The sequence below is a fragment of the Sparus aurata genome, chromosome 24, assembly GCF_900880675.1.
Source record: "Sparus aurata chromosome 24, fSpaAur1.1, whole genome shotgun sequence".
NCBI classification, from domain to species: Eukaryota; Metazoa; Chordata; class Actinopteri; order Spariformes; family Sparidae; genus Sparus; species Sparus aurata.
In genome coordinates this window covers 13057858-13073717 of record NC_044210.1, presented here as the reverse complement: position 1 = coordinate 13073717, position 15860 = coordinate 13057858, and the positions used below count along the sequence as shown (strand labels likewise).

Below are 15860 nucleotides of genomic sequence, written 5' to 3'. Positions count from 1 at the left end.
GACACAGACATTGACCATGTAAAATGACATTTTATACATCAGTTTAAACTCCTAGCTGTGTTTGTAGGGGTGTAACAGTACTCAAACATCATGGTTTGGTGTGTCAGACAATATTTTTTTTTTCAACTACACTGAACAAACTAACGTTCAGCAGTGGTTCACTGTCTATAATTCTTAATGTTAAACAGTCAAAGTTGCCATAAACTCGTGTTTTAAGCAAATTTTAAGTAATTCCTTTAATTGATTATTGGCTGCCTTAACAATCGATTGTCAAACAACAAAAAAACAACCCATTCTCAGGCTACTAAATGGCTGAAATGTATAGATATCAGGTTGTATCAAGTTTTTAATCCTGGGAAACGATAATGATGATGTTCGCACAAAACCACTCAAAACTTTATTCACCGATTTGAGTGAAACTTTTCTGGTTGACACTACCTATAGCTAACCGCGTCACGGAGGACGGGACGACGACTTTGGGGTTTCAGAACCGTTACACCCCTAATGTTCAAAGATACAACGCTTAAAGTTTCCATAACATCAAATCCTGTTTTTGCAAGATTCAGTTTTGAATTGTTAGCTTCAGACTGCCTTCATACACTCACAGGAAATCAACAATAATATGTCCTTTTTTGAACATTAAAGCAGGTATAAATATTCCACCAGAGCTGAAATCTTCAGGATTATAACTGTAAAACAAATTTATTTAGCTTCAGTATCAATAACAGCATATCTTCAGTGTAAATGTCTTCATGTTTCCCCTCCCTTCCCTCTTTGTACCTCAAGCATCACCACACATATCTGTTTGACACACTGGATGATGGCTTCTGGGGCCCCTGAGATTGTCACTGCTCGCTCGGTGGAGTTGGGGAGCATGTCACCTGCGACCTGGACCTGAGCTCCTGTGGACTGAAGGTAAGAAACACACATAAAGACCATAATCATAGTATTTAGAAAGCAATAATGGGAACTATTGACATATTCTAGTTGTTCAAATCTCTCCAAAACTTGAGAATTTCCTGTCAAATCTGGTGATATCTTGATTCATAAAGAGATCATCAGTATAGAGGAAGACTTCACACAGTTCTTCGTACCCTACCTCTCTCATTTCTTTGATTTTGGAGCCTCCTTTGCCGATGAGGGAGCCACACTGGCTGGCGGGGACGACGAGCCTCAGGGTTACTGGGGGTTTACTGGTGGCTGGACTGTTGCTCATAGAGTTGATTATATCCTGAGGGGAGGAAAGAGCAGGTTTGATTAGATGAAGGCAGGTCGTCTCTGGGTTCAACAAAAGTATAGATCTCGTCATTTTCATGCAGAAACGTCACATCTTGGATCGATTGTTATCAGTTACTCTGCAAATTAATATATCTACCCGAGCACATGTTTATCTGTAGTGTCGTGGAGACACTGTGGCTTCGTGGTCTGGCACCCAAATCAAAACACAGTACTGGCCCACTTTCAAAGGGTGCTGCAAGGTTAGATCAGCACATTTCTGTCCTACATAACAGGGCCAAGCCTGCTTTGTATTCAAGTCGCAAACGAGTCAGGACAGAGGAGCACATTCACTGAGGCGTTTCCTTTTATGCCTCTACATTTGGAATCGTATTGTACAAAATATGGCACCTTTGATAATCGGTATCAGTATCAGCCCATAATTCCTCTACATGTGCATCACAGTAAAACCTTTGTAGTGTTGACATAACGGATGTTATACCTCTTCAAACTTGTAGGCGATCATGGCAAAGGCCTTAAAAATGGCATCTGTCGGCCCGGTGATGGTGACTATCCGCTCAGGGCAGTTTCCCTCTGAGATGTTGATACGGGCGCCGCTCTGTCAGACACAAACATCGTATGAACATGAGACAAAAAAAAAAAAATGAGGAGTGTTGGAGATGAGATAGAATTTGCAGAGATTATTTTTTTACGTACATCTTCGCGCATTTTCTTCACCGTTTCTCCTTTCTGAAAGCAAAGAGAAGAAACGTTATTGAGATGCTCTGTGTTTGATTCCCCACAGCTTTTCATGGTCTGCTTGTTGTGTTTGCGATAAATACCTTTCCTATGATGCTCCCGACCTCCTGCAGAAACACAAACAAACGGCGTTAAGTGTATTTTGTGCCACAGGGGCCCATTTTCTCCTGACAGCTAATTGGAAATAAAAGCGGTGTTACAGAACAGGAAATTGAATTCAGTGTTGTTTTTGGTACCTTGCCGTGCATCAGCAGCCTGATGGTGAGGGTCACATTCAGTCCACCTTCTGATTGGACCTTGATGGGCTCCATGTCGGGATTGGATGTGAAGGAAGGGGCGTGGTCACGTGAGAGAGGAGTTCAAGGGCCAACGCGAGTGTGATGGTGGAGTCAGCCAACCGGTCACCTGCAGGACAAAAGAGATAAAGACACACCTGATGAGATCAGGGACTGGGCTGCGTGTCGGGGCTGTAGATGTGAGATTGAGGCGCTTTGGTTCATTTCAGTGTGTCTGGATAAAATTGATTCTTTATACTCTGCGCACAGTCAGTCTAATCCACCAGTCCACTAGATGGTGGTAAAACTCCATGAAACAACGCGGCTGAAATTAAAAACTACGATTAAAAAACATTTATTTGCTACTTTTTGGATTTAAATGGTCCTTTTACTTATGAGAACCAGAAACCACCAAAGACCCAAACCATTGTTTCAGTGGACAAAATGCTTCTCTTAGCAGTCTGGAGCTAGCTAGCTATGCTAAAGCTAATGTTGTTAGCTGCCCTACAAGGTGAATTTAACGCTGCAGCGATTTTGTATGTTGCATTTAAAGCTATTTCTGTCTTCTTAACCTTGTAAAATAGGCAGCCTGGCCCATTATTTTTTTGGGGTGCTTTTCGATTCAGCACACTACAGAATACGTTCAGATTTTTACATTTCATACATATCCTATCAATATTTCTATGTGTCATATCACATTCACATTACATTATATATGTGCTGGTTTTCACATTCAGAGGTCGAGGGAATGGTGGCAAGAAGGCTGCCAAGCCAGAGACCACTGTTCAAGACTGGGTTTCAACATTTGTAGGAGTGAAACCACTGAAGGTCGTGACATTTTCCATATATAAGCCAAAACATGATCTTTTCAAAGGTTAAAAGAGTCATTTTACATCATCAGTATTGAAGACATTTTTTTTTTTTTTTAATAAGAGTAAAGAAGCTGTTGCATTTTCTGTTGGTATGACAGCAGGTACCTTGTATCTTTTGCCAGATTGCAGCAGGATAAGTAACCAACTAAGTGTTTTTTGTGCCTAAACCTAAACCAGAATGTAAACACAGCATTACAAAATAAAACCAAGCCTAAGAGACGTAAATTTGCAAATTTGCAGTTGGGTTGTGTGGCCAGACAGAGACAGATGGGTTACCACGAGGGAGAAGTATATCATGGTTGTAAAGTAAATAAATGAATAAAAAATGTGTTATGTGTTTAGGACAACTGGGAAAAGATCCAAAACATCCAAAAAGACAAATAAAATGTAAAAAACAAGGATGGATTATTCTAGATTTCAGGCCTCTGAAAGCTATTTTACGAAACTTTAATATTCCATCTTTATTTCTTATGTGTTACATATTCCTCAACTAGGAATTTTTGCTGATATCTCAACATTCTGCGAGTCATTTTGGCATTTCTGATGCCAATACGAATATATTTGTATGTTTTCTCTACTTAATTACAGAGCAGAACATGGAGTCTGTCTTGTAATGCCGACTCTTATTGTGAAGGCCCACCACACTATATTTGTCATAATGTCCACTGGACAAAAAAGGGTTCACATCACCTCATTTCATCATTTCAGGCTGATGCCGATATTTTTAAAGCCTTAATTGGCCGATACTGTTGACATGCTGATATTGTGTTTCTGTATCCTCAACTACAACCACAGAGTAAACCTGGAGCCTGGTTGTATTTCAGTACAGTACAAATGTAGAGAAATAACAAGAAAAGGGGGCTAATTGGTTCCCAGCATCTGGATTTGGCCCCTCGGGGAGAAAAGAAATCAAAAGAAGATCGAATGGGATGTGAAGCTGCTCCAACAATCATGGTCACACACAAAAAAGAAGCGGTTGTCCATGCAGACTGCTGCTGTACACAACAGTTGGCAATAAAAGCCAATGAAATGTAGGTCAGCATATGTCTCTTCAGTCAGGAGATGAGCCATCGAACGTCGAGCGCCATATTTATTTTTATCGAGCCCATTTCAGCTGGAACGCGTCTAATTCTGGCCGACAAGTGATGTAATGAGTCAAGACTTCAGTTAGGAGAGCGGCCACGAGAGGGCGCCGCCGTCCTGACGGTGGATGAGCACTGCAGTGTGAGGGCTGAGTGAACTGTAATCTCAGAAGTAACATCTAAAACTTTTCTTTTTCTTCATTAAAGTATCACCCAGCTTTAGTTAATGACTCCAAATGAAGTGAAAACCAACAAAATTTAAATAATCATTAAAAAATTTGAATTAATGGTCATCCTGTAGCAGAAGGGAAATGCATTCAGAGAGAGAGAAGGCAGTTTTTTAAAGTGGAAAAACGACTGTAGACGATAAATGTATCATCTGAAATAATTAAAAAATGATTCTAGTAAGTAAAAGATGAATAAATTAGATGATTTATACCAGAAAATAAATCATCTGGAGTCAGAAAATGTTGATTTAAAAGAATTATGATGAGATTTTTCCTGTTTTTGTCATTGAAATATAATAAAAATAAAAATATTGATGACCTTTTTTTCTTTCTCAACATGTTTTGGCATCAAAATCACCATGAACCTTCAAGTCTAATGCTGCAGCTACAGTCTGAGCTTTATACGAATGATAAAACATTCAAAAGGAAACATCTGCAGCATTAATATGAGTCAAGTCTTTTTTTTTTCTGACATTGCAGTCGTCACAAAAAAGACTATGTGCAGGGAGCAGCTCCTGCAGCAGCTGACCTTGACTGAGGAGACAGATAAAGTCACAGTGTGCCAATCAGAGGCATTGTTGCTATGTGCAGACGGACTCTTCCTCCCTCGTGTATCGCTAATTAGCTGATGGATAAAAGCAGTTATGGAGGGAAATGAGGAATGAAAGAAAATCCATGAAATAATTGGAGTGTTGGCGCAAAAGGTGCAGACACCGTGTGTCAGGTTATCGGGGTGACGGATTGTCTCTTGAACCGGTCGACCTCGGTGTCGCGGTGTCGAGGCTTCATCGGCGACACAAAGCGAGGATAATTTAACAACTTGAGTTTCTCGAGCTCGTGGACATGAACAGACTAATAAAATCCCTGCAGCTGGTTGACATGACAGGAAAACATGTGTGAACTTGTAAACATCCAGGAAAAGGAACATTTTGTACATTTTGTTCGACTTTTGTACCTTTTATGGATATTCATTTTTTGCTGCACAGAAAGAATAAAGTTTTGTCTTTACTGTCATGTTTTACTTCACATCTGCAACTCTACAATTAATCTGGCTGTGTTTATAATTCGTTCTTTGTTTTATCTATAAGAAGTGTACATGGTGACGTCTTCCAGTGTCTCATCTCTCTGACATAGAGTCCTAAACCCGAATATGTTCAGATTATTTTAATGCAAAACAAAGAAAAGCCGCAAATCCTCACACTGGAGATTGTTCATCGATTATCAAACATGACGCTCGTTAATTTTCTGTCAGTCAATCGACAAACATGACTTGATTGGTTGGTAAAGTAGAAGAACTAAAACATCCTCAACAATAGGGCGGATGCAGGTTGACCGTATAGAAGCTTACGATAAAAGCAACGTAGCGTTAGCATTAGCGCAGACTGAATGCAGATAAGTAGTTTAACCAGTGATTCTATAGAGAAATTCTAAATCGTCTTATTGTGAGAACGTATGCACTTGGTTTAAGGATTTCAAGGGTTTTAAGGATTATCGATGGCAAGAAAAGATTCTAATCATAGTTTCCCAGAGCCCAAATGGCGTCTTTAAATGCGTTCTTTAGTTCGATTAACAGTCTTTGACTCATAGATATTCTGTTTATTACGATAGAAGCCACAAAAAATTCATGTTTAAGAGGCCGAAAACACAAAGATTTGGTATTTTTGTTTAGTCAGTTCTATGGATCGATAAATACTCTGAGCATTTTTACAACAATGTAACTTTGCTCCTCTATCATGTACAAACAGTTCTTTTGTATTTTAAATTATTAATATTTTCAGTCTGGCATACAAGAACTTTTACTTTACACGGACATAAAGTGTGTTATAGTTTGATTTCTTAATTTTTTTTCTGCTGTATTAGTGTGCAAAAATAGTTAAACAATATCTTTTAGAACACTTAACTGCTGTAAAAGAATATTTTTTGAGCGATTTTCACATTTTTATTGCCCCCTTCTGTCTTTTCTTACCTGGAGCTTCCCGGGAGCTTCATACTTTATTAAACGAGAATAGTTCGAACTCTAGTTGTTATGTTGTTTGTAGTTTTTCAGATTTAGACCCATCGATATGTTAAAAACAACATTTTTCTACCCGAGTCCGACCGCGGGATCACCCAGCGGCTCCAGACCTCCTCTAATCTACGCTGCATGCGGAGCCGCGAGCCGACGGATGTGTTGGTTGGAGGCCAGGGGAGGTTCGAGAGATAAGGACAGGGATTCTGCTGCCAGCTGTCTCTCCAATCTCCCAGAGGAGACCAGATTACATAAAAAGCCTTAATCCGGGTTTAAGACCCAGGCCAGCGGTGCAGGTCCTCTCCAGGGGCAGAGAAAAAAAACCCTACAAGATTGACGACGGGATTCGAGCTAACGTTGATTAGAGATTGCACCAAGGAGAGTTTAAGACTTTTATTTCAAGATTTTGCTTTGAAACACTGACTTCCTGTCTCCACTCTTTCACAATAATACAAAAAAAAAAAACACCATTCCCCCTGATTAAGACAGAAACTGTAGATTTAGGTCAACAGAATCGAGTCTGTTGGACCCCAGAGATGAACGAGGTCAGCGTTAAGAGCTGAACAGTCGTCCTCCCCGACTGTATTTTGCTCATACATCCTGTAGCATAATAGAATTAGGTCAAGGCCCCGTGAATCATTTGCCCCGACGGGCGAGAACCCTTCCAGCTAGCAGCCACTTCTTTTTTTATTTTAAGGTCTGCACTTCTTCCTCCCAAAAGCTGCGTTTCGAAGCGGCCGAACCTCCAACTGAACTCTCACATTCTCACCGGGTTCGATGGGTGAATTCCCGCCCCCCGTGCATGAATCGATTTGGTAATTTTCCTCCCCTGTGTCTTTGTTAATCAGGCAGGAAGTTGGAGGGGGGAAATGAGAAGCACAGCGAGGGGATGGCAGGGAATTTTTCATGACATCTGACGGGGAAAGTGGGTCATGCTCGGTGTTGCAGCGCTGCTAGCCTCCTCCTCTATGGCGGCTATTGAATTAATCACGCTTTACGCTCGGCTGGACAACGCACTGCACAAAATGGCTACCCCCCTCCTCCTCCTCCTCCTCCTCTTCTTCGCCTCCCATCTCTCCCTGCGTCTGCTGAGCGCTCGCCACAGAAAAGACTTGAGCATTGCTCTTGAAGAACTTGAATCTAAGGTCCCTCTTTTTTTTCTGTATCTCTCTTTATGTATCCTAACAATGAGGAGATGCTGCTGTTATGTGGAGCCACTGGGGTGTAAATGATGCAAAAACACTCAGAGATGGATGAAAAAGCAAAGTTAAGGGGGAGATATTCGGCTTGTGAAACTGCGTTTGTTGGCGAGGAAAGCTCTGAAGGGATATCTATCGTTAATGAACACTTCAAACCAATTAATCTAGATTACATGTAGAAGGCGGGGAGACGGATATGGAGGCTTGTCTTCCTCGGCCCTGCACAGCAAAGAGACCGTCAAAGCGCTTCAGACCCTTCGACCTGGAGCGTGAAAACACTCAAAATAAAGTGTGAATAAAATAAAAGCTTTGAGACACCTTTCCTTCATCAGTTGTTGCAGTTTTGGGAGTTGGGAATGTAAAAATGCAAGTTTTAATCCCATTTTTATAGATTTTTTCAGGTGCAAAATGTTCAAAAGCCGTCATTTTTTTGTATACTAAGAGTTAATTGATGGCCAAAGTCACTCTTTGGTGTCCAACACCTCATTTATAGGTACAAAGTGTTGGTTAATTCATTTAAAAGCTGTTTTTCAAGAAGATAACATGGATCAACCTCTCAGTCCAACCTCTAATTGTCCTTTTTATTGATGATTCAGATTTAGGGACATTTTTAAATACATTTAGCGCTCATGCTAGACATGAAAGTTTGGGTATTTTGGTCTGAAACGCAAATATGAGATACTTGTGATTCCATTAGTTCCTCATCCAGGTAAACGTAGGCCATGAAACCACAGAACTATCAATCTAAACTCCAAAAAACAATAACAGAAAGTGAAACTTTTTAAGAAAAAAGACACGTTCTGCAACATTTTTATGTCACGGGATGTTCAAGCAAGATATATTCGTTTTGCTATTTTGGACTGAAATTGCAAATATGGGATCCTTAATGCAGATTCTAAAAAAAACAACATTCAGTGATTGCATCAGATCTTCTTCCGAGTACTGTAAAAAAAAAATCAAAAATGAGTGCACAGCCTGATATCAGATTTTTTTTTTTTTCTTTTTAGGGTGTTACTCATTTAAAAATGTTGTTTTTTTATATCATTATGTTGTTGTACAAGCAGCACAGAGTCACATTGTCAATAAAGCGGCTGACAGACAGAGAGAGAAAGAGAGAAACATCTGAAATCCTGTAAGGAAAATCATTAAATGGACGGCCGGCGGTCTTAATCTAGGCCAAAGCTCCTGTCATCTGTTCCATCCTAATCCACATATCTACAGATATGTCATTATGACGTTTTGATATAAAATCCTTCATGACTGTACGGGCTGCGAGGCCGAGGATTCACCAAACGCATCTGCAGCTGGGGAGCAAAACTCTTCATTTACAGCAATGTTGAACCATAAATTCTCTGTGTCTTTTGCAAAGTGGAGTAAACTCACAAAATGCTGAATTTGAAGGAAGTCGTCCTGTTTCTCGTGTGTGATGTTTTTGCATTTGGACAAACACTCAGACAGTGATCGGACTTGCCCTTAGAAATAGTCCTAATGAATCCTAAACTTAGTCTCTGCACACTGTTCACATGTTGTTAAAGGAAACGTCTGAGTCTGAGCTCTTTGAACTTTCACAGCGAAGTTAAATGGCTGGATTCTCAATCTTTTAAAACTGTGCTGTAAAATTGAGCCTTGTCTTTGAGAGATCAAGTCCTGTGTGGCAAAATAAAAAAAAATTTAAAAAACTGGCTGTTTTTCAGCGAAGGGCAGTGACTCAGAAAGTTGACAAGGACACGTTTTGGTCAAAAGCAGCACTAGTTAAGGTCACTTACAGGGCAAGCTATGTGCAAATATCAAATAACCGACTTTTAAAGAGATTAAAAAGGTAAAAATGGATGCAGAATCCATTTCTTAATGTCTTTGAGCCTTTTAAATCTCAATCCCTGTATGTTTCGCAATGTTTCCAACCCATGACAACATCAGATTATTTTACATATTCTCATTGGAGTGCAGCCAAACCATATGGAGCCTCGTGTAAATCCCCATGCATGTATGAGACAATGACTTGGTACAGGAACAGGCGGCTTGCAAAAATTGGACTGCAGATGTGTTCAGCCAATCAACTGAACCGTATGAAAAAGGTTTATTTGTAATGTAGCCAACGTGTCAGACCCACGGCCAGAGAGACCTCCTCACGTACGTGTTTGTGCTCCAATTACGGGCGAACAAAAGGGAAATTAGCGTGCATATAGGGCAGCAGAGGGGGAGCGCAGAGGGTGACCTCGTTGATCCATATGTTTTCACGGGATCTGTTCAAAGCATCTCCGTTCCGCATGGGCGAACTTCTCACTTGCAGGCCTCTTTCAACTCAAACGAAATTCAGTTAAGCGACCTCTCCCAGACAAAGTTTGTGACAGGGAATGCAACAGGAAGGAAAAAAGAATCGCAAATAATTGCTCGCCCCTGTCAGGAATTGTAACTGTGGGCAGATCGAGTAGAAGAAATCGAGAGGAGTCCTGAGGATTTCGCCCTGGTATATGAGCAGCTCTTGTCTCGTCTGGCGCAGGCTTTTGTTGTATGTGGTGCGGTGCGGCGGAGCGATGGAGGGGGGCGTCTACCCCATCGGCCTTCCTATACGCCACTATGACAGTGCTCTCAAGAGCTGTCAGCCCACATCAGCAGCCCAGCATCCTGATAGCTCAGCCTAAATCACAATCAAAACTCCGGCCACCACATCCTCACCACAACCAGTCAAATCAGAGAACGCAAAGGGCAAAGAAGACCAACTACGACCAAGTAGCTTTAAAAGTACCTCAGAGTACTACGTGTCGGCTTAAAATAGTGCGAGTGTAGGGGGGGGGGGGGGGGGAGGGGGGGGGGGGGGGGGGGTTCCAGTGAGACTTTACAATGCAGGCACACCATGTTGTGCTGCGAATGCGGTGCTAAGAGATGAGCGTTAAGTCGGCCATTTTAGATTTGCCACAATTTGTAATGTGAGATCACCGCTTGTCACAAAGTCATGGCTTCCATACGCCGAGGATTCGCCGTGCAGTCATGCAGAACAGGTCAAAAGCACGTCCAGTTTTCGTCGGTTTCCCCCTCTATCGCCTCATTCTCGTCATTCCTTACAAACCCCGACTGCTCTATTTTTGGTTTCATCACATACCACCAGACTTTCACTGCCAAACGATGAGCTTTTTACACAAACAAAGGAGTTATTCATCGGCGTATTTCAACTCAAACGGCGCTTAGATTTGAGGTAATGACCAATGACATTTCTGGTTTATAAGGCCATTAGCAGCGCTAATATCAGTGTGACGATAATTGGAATAACGATCTTGTATCTATTCCACTTGCGGTATCAATCCTACAGTGAAAATGGTCAGCCCAGCTTCATAGTTAGCAGAAGATCAACAGCAGTTCCTTCAGTTATCATTCATCTGTTTCATGTTCTAATTTTGGGGGGGTATTCCTTCAACATTAAAACCACTCATGCTTGAATCTAAGCCAAGACAATGAACACCCAAACAATGATAATCAAGAGACCGCCGTGAGCAAAATCGACTGACCATGAAATTGACAATGCTCTTGGGAAAACCCAAATATTTCCACTCTGCATGCAGAATATAACTTCCGAAAATGTTAACTTGATCGACTTCCAGTAACCAGATTAGATAACGAGTCAATAAGTGTCTCAGCTCATCATCATGATAATGATCATTCTCGACTGTGGATAAGTCGCAAGTTAATTAATTATTGAATAGTGTTGCCCAACTCTGCGTGGACCTGTATTTGATGCAAGTTTTCAACAGTTTCATGCTTTAGGAAGTCCAGAAACCATGTTCATTTTTTTCTTAAATAAAAAATGAATTATGCATTTGATTATTAGAATTCAGGGAGAAAATGTAAAAGCACATCAAAGATTCACCAAATTGTTCCATAAAAAGAGAGTTTACCTTTATGTAGCGCAGGATACCGTAGATGACAACCACTTTCGGCGTTGCAAGATTAAAAATCGCAAAGGGAAAATGATTTTTTTCTTCCTTTCGCTCTGCCCAGAACAAACTCTGCCACCCGATTGGTCCGTACCACAGGGTCACATGAGCGACCAGAGAAACACGTGACCGTTCTCGAAATTATATGATGAAACGAAGCCGACTGGCATCCTCAGTGAGCACGGTTTTTGTCGCTGCGGTGCGATACTCTGTTTGCTGTACTGTTTGGTGTCAAGTGTAAATAGGCCGTATGATGAGGCGTAATCTGGGTGACCATCACCCACCGCCCTGTCAACCGCTTCCCCCCTTCGCTCAGCTGCAACAAAAGGGGGGCCCAGTGAGGCAAGCGGGCATCGTGGGGGCATGTCTGGAGATGAGGTGGTCTGAATCACAATTGTAGCCCTCAGGGGGCTCAGCTATCCCAGGGGATGGTTGAGCACCCCTGAAATCCACCAAGCTACCATCCTTGTTGTTGTTGATCACACAAAAATAACCCATCTTCTTGATCAAATAATGTTCAATCTTCTGGATCAAATACTGTTCAAGCTTCTTGATCAAATTATGACCAAGCTTCTTGATCAAATAATGCTCGTCTTAGATTTAAAACACTCAGGACAGTTGGGGAACTTTTTGGGCTTGACGCAACCAAACACCTATAAGAAGTAGAGGTCAAACCAAACGCGCACACACACACACATACAAACACACTTACACATGCACACAACCCCAACAGTGCACAAACACACCACCATGACATGCATATCCTCTCCAGCCTCACTGCTTTTTAATCTGCTTCTGTGCTTGTGCGAGTGTGTGTGTCGGTCCGTCAGTGTGTATGTGCAGAATTACAGAGCTTTGGAGGCGTCCCATCCAGATTTTCCAATCCAGCACAAATCCAGCCCTCATGTCAGATGGACAGTTGTGTGCAGAGCTTAATCTGACATTATTAGGGTTTGACGGCAGCAGCAGAACGTTTAAGGGAGCTGCCAGGGAAAAGCAAACAGTGGGGTTGTGCTGTCTGGATTAGGGGCAACGCAGACAATGAGGAATGTGTTTCTCCTCATTGTCGATTGTTTTCATCTTGCACAGATGCTCTCCACACAAAATCCAGTCTTAGTGTTGCATCAAACCGGTAATGAGGCTCTCAGTGGTTTTTGTACCTACACAAAATGGTAACCATGCCTTTACCTACCCACCCGACTGTAAAATGGCCCATGGGAGAAACTACAAATAGAGCATTAAATTTGCTCCACATTGAATCATAAAAGGAAGAGTGTGTTAGGGTAAAATAGAGCACCACGTCAGAAGAAATCTGCTTTATATTCCAACGACAGTGTTGGCTCACCTTCAAAAACCAAAAACCAAGACTGGTGGCACCAGAAAAAAAAAAAGTTTATATAACATTCTTGTATAATTGAGTAAAGTCTAATCCTTGTTGCTGCTAAATTCACTCTGTCCTTTGAGAAATGACATTTAATCCGTCAAACGTTGTTTGATGGAGCAGTATTAATGGCTTAAAGGGCCTTAATAAGCCATCTAAATGAAAAACCGAACAAATCGACGGTATTTGTAATATTCCATCAGGCGAAAATCTAAAAATAAATCTTATTTCATAGTAGCGATCGAGCATTCTCACTCTTAAATTATTTTACAAAGCACTTCTTGAGGTCCAAGGTCAATCTGCTTACCGGTTAAGATGTGGGGAAGCTCCTTATCAGGAGAAAGGAGGTGCAGTCTGGGAGTTGAGGACCAAGATGGCAGATTACGGGCACACTAAGGGCTGGGGCTGCTTCCAGAGCCCTATAAGTTGACTGACCCCCCGCCCATGGCCTCGAGCAAGGTGATGAACCCAGGTCAATCCACCAAGCACAGACCCCCACCCCTACCAGAGCTTGTCCTCATAGCCACCACTGTGTCCTATCAGGGTGCCAGGGTCCTAATAGAGGCAGAAGGGCGTGAAGGAGAGAGTGAGGGAGATCACAGTGATAGTCAATCCAGCTGATTGTTGATGGAGTGTGGTGACAAAAGGGGGCTGAGTTGACCCCATTCGTACCCATTTTGTTGAAAAAATGTTGACGTGTATAGAAATTTCCAATTTTATGGAATTTCTGGCATGTCATTAACGTTTAAGATGTGTTTTCCATAGAACAAGAGTCCCAGAAACTCAGAAAGTCAAATATTATCAGTTTTACCAGTTTTACTGTAATTGTAGTTTCAGACATTTGTCCTTAACTGAGGTGAAAAATCAGAAACTATTATTTCAGCTAGAACATAATGAAACATTCTAATTGGTTAAGTGATGGAATTGTGTGTGAGAGAGTGATGGGTCATATTGGCTTTGAGCTAATTCTGCCAGACTGCAATCGATGACTTTCCATGTATTCATTGACTGTCAGACAACTGGACCCCAGCCAACGAACATAATAGCTATCAGTCCAACAATGCCTAGAAATAGCTTTTGCTTGGTTTTAGATCCTTTACATTCAGACATTTCGCCTGAATCACTCTCAGATCAGCGGTATCATGATTACTCATGACCACCACTTTTGGAAATGTCTATCCTTGCATATAACTATAGTGTATTGCTATTTGATTACCTTGCAAGCATAGTTTGTTTCTGTTTAAAATACAGATTCAAAAGATTCAAGAAATAAAATCAGTGTTTTTACATAAAATCTGGTGTTCTACAAGGCAATGTTCTTGGCCCACTCCTTCTGTGTGTCTACAACCTTTGGCATTAAACTTACCTACTATGCTGATGATAGTTACAATTACATTTCTGTCTAACTCATACCCCTTTTCAGCCAAAGCAAACCAACTGCTACTGCTGGTTTAACCAGCAAACCTTTAAAGAATTGGTTTGCTTTTCCACTTAAGAGTCACATCATTCAGTCACTGAGAACGTCTCCAATTTACCATCATTGCTAAGAACAACTATGGCAGACTACATCAACCCTTTACAAGTGTTGCTTCTTGGATGGATGGATGGATGGATGGATGGATTGATAGATGGTTATCTTTATTATTTAATTAGGTTATTTGCGCCCCTCTTTGAACCGCTGTTGCTTTGATTTGGGGTTTGTTGTAAAAATCTTTAGTTTATTCACCCATGGATAAGTCAGAAACTACCTACAATAGCTCTGTTTTTTAAAATGTCAGTCATAAGCAGTTTGAATTGGTCCTTGGTCATGATAACCCCGCCCCCAGCCTATGATATAAGCCTTTTTTGGTTCTAGACCAGCAAGGTATTGGTGCCACACTGGAACCAGTTTTGAAGCCAGTTCTTTGACAGATCAATAATAACTTAAACATGAAGTCTGAGATGTTCCATAAGGTAGCTATCAAAGATGCTAGTCAAACACTTTGCTACATAAAATAATCACAGTAGTCTGACTAAGATCTTGTCAGAACTTGTCTTTGTGTTCAGGGTACCATACCCTTTGTATTTATATCGCCTTTAGCTGTGATTGCAAGTAGCTGTCAACTTGCTGCTGATAGATACATTTTAATCAAACTTGTGATTGTTGATGTAGTGTTGTTTTCATTAGAATTTACTGTTTGATAATGTGGCTGTTTTAGAGCCTTTTGAGGCTGTAAGTAAGATTAAGAACTGTTTAAATGCACTTAACTTGGGCCACAGAAAGCGATAATTCTTACTTTAAGGCTGTCCTCTTCATGAGCTTGGTGCCAGGATCTCTAATACAGACACAACACTGAAGCATTTTACTCACTCTGCTGAATTACAACCCAGATTTCTCCATACAAAGCAGCAATAACATTTACAAATATATTTCTTTCATCCAATTAAAACAGTAAAGCCTTTTATTGTTTCCTTCCTTTCCATCGTGTTCCAATGTGTTATGTGAAAAAAACATGTAATGCTTCACACACTAGATTGCATTTGAATTCTATATTCAACAGATAAGTGATGCAATAAATGATTAGAAAAGAGCAGACAGAGAAATAACAGATAACTGATAAGACAAGTTAGTCTCCTGTTGAAAATGTCGGAAAGTTTAATCTTGTATCTTCAGTGAATTTGTTCCTGCAGCCTGGCTGCTCAAATCTGGTGAATTTCCTGTAACGTACTGTCCTACATCCAATTTTTAGCCGTTGGCCCTCTCGACTTACAACAGAACTCAATAAAAAGCCAAAAGTAGACAGTCTCAGAGAAAGATTTAGGGGTTCAGAAGGAGAATGTAAAGCCTTGAGAAGAACATCCTAATAACCAAAACTAAGTTAATAGGTAACAGAGTCAAATTGTGACATTGCCAAAGATTCACACCCCTCGTTC

At 41.0% G+C, this 15860-nt stretch overlaps 2 protein-coding genes across 6 annotated transcripts in view; one reads left to right on the top strand and one right to left on the bottom strand.

The window, feature by feature from the left end:
- The window catches only part of LOC115577079 (poly(rC)-binding protein 3-like), a 29671-nt gene extending 16336 nt beyond the window's left edge, over positions 1–13335 (bottom strand). For 2 of the 5 annotated variants that reach the window (XM_030409871.1, XM_030409872.1), the window contains exons 1-7: positions 11528–11776; positions 2211–2379; positions 2058–2081; positions 1933–1965; positions 1718–1834; positions 1100–1231; positions 781–909 (exon numbers count right to left, since the gene is read on the bottom strand). In XM_030409871.1, the coding sequence (XP_030265731.1) occupies positions 781–909; positions 1100–1231; positions 1718–1834; positions 1933–1965; positions 2058–2081; positions 2211–2285 (510 nt within the window). In that variant the 5' untranslated portion in view covers positions 2286–2379; positions 11528–11776. Of the gene's footprint in view, positions 1–780; positions 910–1099; positions 1232–1717; positions 1835–1932; positions 1966–2057; positions 2082–2210; positions 2380–11527; positions 11777–13254 lie in introns of those variants that run through there. The other 3 variants (XM_030409869.1, XM_030409870.1, XM_030409868.1) reach the window with 2 other exon arrangements.
- LOC115577081 (fibronectin type III domain-containing protein 4-like) overlaps positions 795–15860 on the top strand; it is a 55913-nt gene continuing 40847 nt past the window's right edge. Inside the window, exon 1 of the mRNA XM_030409875.1 lies at positions 795–915. The gene's annotated coding sequence lies outside the window, so the exon portion shown is untranslated. The remainder of the gene's footprint in view (positions 916–15860) is intronic.